Here is a 6,471-nt window from a genome sequence, read left to right on the forward strand (position 1 = left end):
AAGAAAAGAAAAGAAAAGAAAAGAAAAGAAAAGAAAAGAAAAGAAAAAGAAAGAGAAAAGAAAAAAAGAGAAAAGTTATGCGGCGTCTTTCAAGGGAGCTCTTATGGTCCCCCGCTTCCCGAAGTCCTCGCACATCGCGGCGCTTCCGCAGCCGAACCAGCACCGACCCAACACCACAGCGGGGGCCGGGCAGCGGACTGCCTGAGGCGCGCTGCTCCGCAGCCCACGGGCGCACCCCCGGGTACTGTCTGGAACGGGACACTCCGGCGCGCAGAGGCCCGGAGCCTCCATCGTCTGTGTGGACGGCAGCGGCCCCTCGCCCGCTTTAATCCACCTCACCCCCCCGGTTCTCGGTGAGGTTCTGGCAACGCTCAACGGCCCAAATAATAACACATTATTATAACCACTCCGAGGGGAAGGCTAAAGGGCGGGCGGAGGGAAGGAGGAGGTTCCACTCCTCGCTAACCCACCCTCGGCAATAACAAAACCCCGAACTTTTCCTTTGTTTTCTCCTTCTCTCCCCCTCCCACCGCCCGCCTCCAGCCGGCCCCGGTGCGCGGCCCCAGTCGGGGCGCAGTACGGAGAGGGACTGCCGGGGCGCGGCCGGGAAGGTGCGGTGTCCGTGATCCCTCCCCGGCCTGCCTTCACCTCCCACCCGCCCTGCTGTTTGCAATAAATAAATAAATAAGCAAATAAATAAATAAATAAATAAATAAAAGAGAAAAAAGAGGAAACGGAGACAAAAGAAGTATTCAGCATCAACTTGGGGAGCTGGCGCTCCATCAGCCTCAAACGGGACGCACAACTTTCCTGGAAGAGAAAGCAGCACCTCCCGCCTCCCTTCTCCCGCTGAATCCCTCCGAAAGCGACGGCAGCAGCCTCCGTTCCCGAGTCCCCGGCGGTCACTCCTTACCTGCGGCGCGGAGGCGGAGGAGCACTGCGGCGGCCAGCAAGGCCAGGAGACGCAGAGCAGCCGCAGGGACCATTCTGCGATCAGTGCTGGTGCCTGCGGGCGAAGCGGCGCGGCGTAGCGCGGTGATGAGCGATGCGGTGCTGCGAGGAGCGGTGCGGTTGGCCCCGGCTCCCCAGGCGGGGAGGTGCGGCGTATGCTGCCGGCCTGGCACCGCCACCCCAGCTCGGTTCTCCTGCTAACGGACTCTCCCCGACTGGGGGGCGGGGGAAACCGCACTCCTTTCCCCTCCTCCTCCTCCGCCTTCCCCAGCATCCCAACGTCACCGGGGACAAATCCGACACAGGGGAGGGAAGGGGAGGGGAGAGGCACCGAGGGGTGGCGGCCCGGCGCTCCGGCACCCTCTGCTGGGGGGAGCACCTCCCGCGGCAGCGGCTGGAGGGGTGGGTTCCCCGGCGGCGGGGTGGCCCTCGACTCTCAAGGAGCCTCCAGCGAGAAAATTAACCTGGGGAGGTAGAAGGAACGCGGCGGACAGCAGCGCTGCGCCTCCGGACTGTCGCCTCCCCCTCGCTACAAAAGCCAACGCCTTTCTGCACCCGCAAAACACCGAGGGAAAGGTCCCACGACGGCCGCGGTGGGAGCGCGGACCTGGCACCCCCGTCTAAGGCCGCCGCTGCTGTTTTGAGGCGTCAAAAGTGATTGTGCTTCCTGCTCGTGAGCAGAAGGCTGTTCTGCTCCCTGAAAAGCTTCCAGACGCCTCAGCCGTGCTTCGTTACCGGAAATAAGGGCGCTGTGATTGTGACTCAAGTGTGCTTTCGAAATCTTTTCTAGTTTACATTTTTGCAGTTCAAAGAAACCAGCACACTAAGATACTGCAGAACCACTAACAGGCATCTGCTAGTGGTGCCACAAACTTAAACAGTGGTCACCTCTTAGTTTGCCATATTTTTAAAGCTATAATTGAATTGGAAGACTTCAGCAATACAGCATACCCACCACTTCAGACTCTGATTCTAACGATTTGATGATTAACAGTGCTGAATATTATATAAAACTATTTTGATGGCTTTCCCAAGTCAAGCTTTAAATTTACGTTAACTCAAGTGTTATTCACTTAAATTACATTATATTTACTGATTGCAAACACAGGCTACAAAACAGTCTTTTCTTCTTGCATCTCATTTCTTCCCTCTCAGCTCTCCAGTTCCATCTTTAAAATTGCTCTGGCACCTAAGGATAATGAAGGGAGGTCCCGATCCCCCTTTGGTAGGAATGTGGGATGGCTGAATTCAGTCCTTTGCCATCACAACAACACGTTTTATAATCCCTTTCATAAACATACAAAGCCAAATTTAAGAGTACTGAAGTCTTTGTTCTTTCTTCAAAAAAGTTCCACTCCTGTGACTAGAAGACTACTCCAGACCTTTCCTCTTCAGTAGCCAGACAGCTACTCCCAATGGCCAGCCCAAATTCATTCTGTTCATAGCCATTACTTCTAATGCTACTGTTAACCTATTTGGTCACATATCTTCCCCCTTTCTGTTGTACAAAGTGACCACAAAAACCCCTCAAATTTTATTTTGCTGCTCTAATAAAGCTTAAAATTTCAAATTTCCTCTAAAGTGGTAACTGCACTCCCTAGTCCTACCCCCACCTTCTCTTGCTCCCTGCATTTTTGGCAGTTTGATCTTTTTCTGAAGTGGTACTGGAGATGCTTCCACAGCACTTTCCTTTCTGTGATGAGTAGGATACACCCTGATGGTTACAGCACCTTTCTGCTGACTGACATCCTGTGATGTGTCTTTGTTGGTTCCAGTGCATACCTAACAGCTGAGCACTGAATGAAAATGCCAGTCTTTCTCACTTCTTTTATTTTGTATCTCAAATTATCAATATCAGTTCTTTCTTTAAGATACCCTACTCCATCTTCTATAAAGAAAAGCTCTGTATCAGCAAAAAGCACTTGCATGCATGTTGATAACATGCCTGAAGGTTTTCTCAAAATAAACAAATCTGTAGATAGTATCATAGATCAAAGCTAAGGGAATCCTTCTACTTAATATTCTCAAAGCCAATATTTCTCCTTTTCCTCTCTTCTGCCACCTCATCATCCTTCTTGCAGCGTACCTATGAATTAGCTTCATCTTAACCTGTAACATTTTGTGGAGGTCTATCAGGAGTTTAAATCAAGTCCAGGTGAATGAGACTTACTTACCACTACTACATGGTTTTTGAAAACCAGCTAAAGGAACCTATGAAGTTCCCCTGAGGTCAGTGTATCTGTTTAGTAAATACATTTTATTCTGTATACATCCATGATGTTATCTCAGTTCTTCCTCCGAATTCAGTTCCTAAGCTTTGTAAATTCCTGATCCTAGCCTAAGGGATTTTGTAGGTGTCCAGATGACTTTTTCCAAACTCTTAATCAGCCACAAAGGCCAACAAAGCCTCTGTCTCAGGAAAGATGAGCAAGACTGCATCACCACACGGCACATGAAGCCCAGATTAAACAGATGGAGGGCAAACAACCCTAACTAGACCTGCAGGTGAAGGTATTTCTTCCTTCTCCTGTCCCTAATTTTGTCATCCCAAATCCTGGCATTTCTGCTGGTTAGCTGTGATGACAAGCGCATTTTGTGGTAATGGGATTCATTCTCCAGTGCAGGGTAATAAATGAGCTCAGTGCCAACATGTCCAAGACACTGAACCAGAGACAGTGCTGTGACTTTTACAGTAAAATTTAATCAGTTAATCAGTTACCTGCCAAAAACTTTCCAGGTCTGAGTCTGTGTTCTGAAGCTCCTGCTTGTTCAGCTGGGTTTCTTACCTTCCAAACCAGGGAAAACTGCTTGCCCAAATCAACCTGTATTTAACAAAATCATTCAAAGATAATATTTTGCTTTTTTTTTCTCATGCTCTCAAAAAATAAAAATCTTACAAAAATAATTTTGCATTTCAGAACACATTAGGATTTGATAGAAATTTCAGCTGTGAATGATTATTATATTATTGTTATTGTTAAGTGACTACAGCAAATTAGATGTTGAGAGTTAGTCTCCTTCACAGCCACAAGTGATTTTGTCACTGACCACAAAAATTGTCATTTCATATTTCATAGTTGCAGGGAGACTCACTTGGCAGAAGTGAGGTGATGTCATTACAGGGAGGAAACCACAGTTTGAATTCTTGCTTTGTATTGTGAGGAAAAATGTACAGCAGAAGGAGAAATACGGACAACTGCACATTTCTTCTGCATTGGTTCACCCCACTCACGTGAGCCACCAGAGTGCTCATTTATGTTCTATAGCATCTGGCCCCAAACTGTTTTGTCGCTATTCAACAAAGAAAAAGCTGTGCATGTATTTGTTTGCATGGCCATATGGTGTATTCCTGATAGGTGAAGTTGAGAGCAACAGGGAAAGCTACAACTCTGCCTGAGCTGGCATGGAAATCCCTGACAGAACTTGGATTAATTGCATTTTATCAATAAAATCATACTCATCTGAGGGTGTGAGTAACACACAGTGCCTTCAGACTAGGATCCTTCTAGTCCTCTCACACAGAATCACACACACAGAATCACCCGGGTTGGAAGGGACCTCAAGGATCATGTAGTTCCAACCCCCCTGCCTGGCAGGGCCACCAAACATACACATTCAGATCAGGTTGCCCAGGACCCCGTCCAACCTGGCCTTGAACACGTCCAGGGACGGGGCATCCACAACCTCCCTGGGCAGCCCATTCCAGGGCCTAACCACTCTCCTAGTAAAGAACTTCCCCCTAACATCCAACCTAAATCTTCCCTCCTTCAACTTAAAACCATTTCCCCTAGTCCTGCTGTTGTCAGCCCTTTTGAAGAGTTTACTCCCCTCCTGGGTGTAGGTTCCCTTCAGGTATTGATAGGCTGCAATGAGGTCACCCCGCAGCCTTCTCTTCTCCAGGCTGAACAAGCCCAACTCCCTCAGCCTGTCCTCATAGGGGAGGTGCTCCAGCCCCCTGATCATCTTAGTCGCCCTCCTCTGGACCCTTTCCAAAATCTCAATGTCTTTCTTGTACTGAGGGCTCCACACCTGGACACAGTACTCCAGATGGGGCCTCACAAGAGCTGAGTAGAGAGGGACAATCACCTCCCTGTCCCTGCTGGCCACCCCTCTCCTGATGGAGCCCAGGATCCCATTTGCCTTTCGAGCTGCCAGAGCACACTGCTGGCTCATATTCAGTCTCTCGTCCATCAGGACCCCCAGGTCCTTCTCTGCCGAGCTGCTCTCAAGGACCGCTCCTCCCAGCCTGTACAGGTGCCTGGGGTTCTTCCGGCCCAAATGCAAAACCTTGCACTTTGCCGTGTTGAACCTCATCAGGTTCACCCGAGCTCAGCCCTCCAGCCTGTCGAGGTCCCTCTGAATGGCATCCCTTCCTTCCACCGTATCAACCGCACTGCTCAGCTTGGTGTCGTCAGCAAACTTGCTGAGGGTGCACTCAATTCCCTCATCGATGTCATTAATAAAGATGTTAAAGAGCACCGGTCCCAAGACAGACCCTTGGGGGACACCACTTGTTACCGGCCTCCACCTGGACATAGAGCCATTGACCACCACCCTCTGTCTGCGGCCTTTCAACCAATTGCTTATCCATCGGGTCGTCCACCCATCAAATCCACTTCCCTCCAATTGGAGATGAGGATGTGGTGGGGGACCATGACAAAGGCCTTGCTCAGGTCCAGGTAAATGACATCGGTCGCCTTCCCTTCGTCCACCAATGCTGTCACTCCATCATAGAAGGCCACAAGATTAGTTAGGCATGACCTTCCTTTGGTGAAGTCATAAAAGCAGAAAGTGAAAGGGCCAGACAGACCCTCTTCAATACTGGCACACCAGGATTCAGGGCCACAAAAAAGAGGAACCAAAATTTGTATGTTCTGTTTCCGAGTGCACTGAAGAGTTCTCCAGATGGGAAACATGTCATTGCAGCTTGTCAAAAGTGCATCAAGGACTGTCTTGGCTTTTAAACACATAGATGCATATACTTGAGAAAGAGGCAATACTGGAGAGGCTATAAGCAAGCAGCACAAGCTGTTTCTGTGTGTGTCATGGACATGAGTTTTCTTGCAACTCCTCTGCCCTTGGAAACGCAAAGCCCCGACAAACAACAAACTGGATCTAGAGGAGCCATACATTGCAGCTCTGCACCAGGGATCTGTCATGTGATAGAGTGAAATTTCTCTCCTTTCCTCATCTCTCCTCATACTCAGGGTCACATATGGCATACACACATAAAGGAGTGAGAGCTACCATGGGAAGGACTTCAAAGATAAAACGGAAACAGTAATGTAAACATGTATACAAGCAAAATTCATTCAGAATTGCTGTGTTTGATGGCACAGAGCAGATGAGTGCTGCTGGCTTTCAGTACACATTCCCAAGTGTTCTTCCTTTGGTCTATAATACTTTGAGGAAGAACATCTGCCACATTTTCCCCCTCTTAGCCACATTCTGAACTTCAGACTTGTGAAAAGTAAATTCAGCTCACTGGTGAATTTTAAAATACCTGTGATGCCCTAAACC

The 6,471-nt window shown here is 48.9% G+C and overlaps 1 protein-coding gene across 1 annotated transcript in view; it reads right to left on the reverse strand.

Annotated features, from left to right (window-relative positions):
• The window catches only part of ROR2 (receptor tyrosine kinase like orphan receptor 2), a 153,562-nt gene extending 152,519 nt beyond the window's left edge, over positions 1-1,043 (reverse strand). Inside the window, exon 1 of the mRNA XM_042866253.1 lies at positions 914-1,043. Within this exon, the coding sequence (XP_042722187.1) occupies positions 914-986 (73 nt within the window). The 5' untranslated portion in view covers positions 987-1,043. The remainder of the gene's footprint in view (positions 1-913) is intronic.
• Positions 1,044-6,471: the final 5,428 nt, after the last annotated feature.

The sequence above is a fragment of the Lagopus leucura genome, unplaced genomic scaffold (genome assembly GCF_019238085.1).
Source record: "Lagopus leucura isolate 7727_CA_CO unplaced genomic scaffold, USGS_WTPT01 Super-Scaffold_810, whole genome shotgun sequence".
Classification (NCBI taxonomy): Eukaryota; Metazoa; Chordata; class Aves; order Galliformes; family Phasianidae; genus Lagopus; species Lagopus leucura.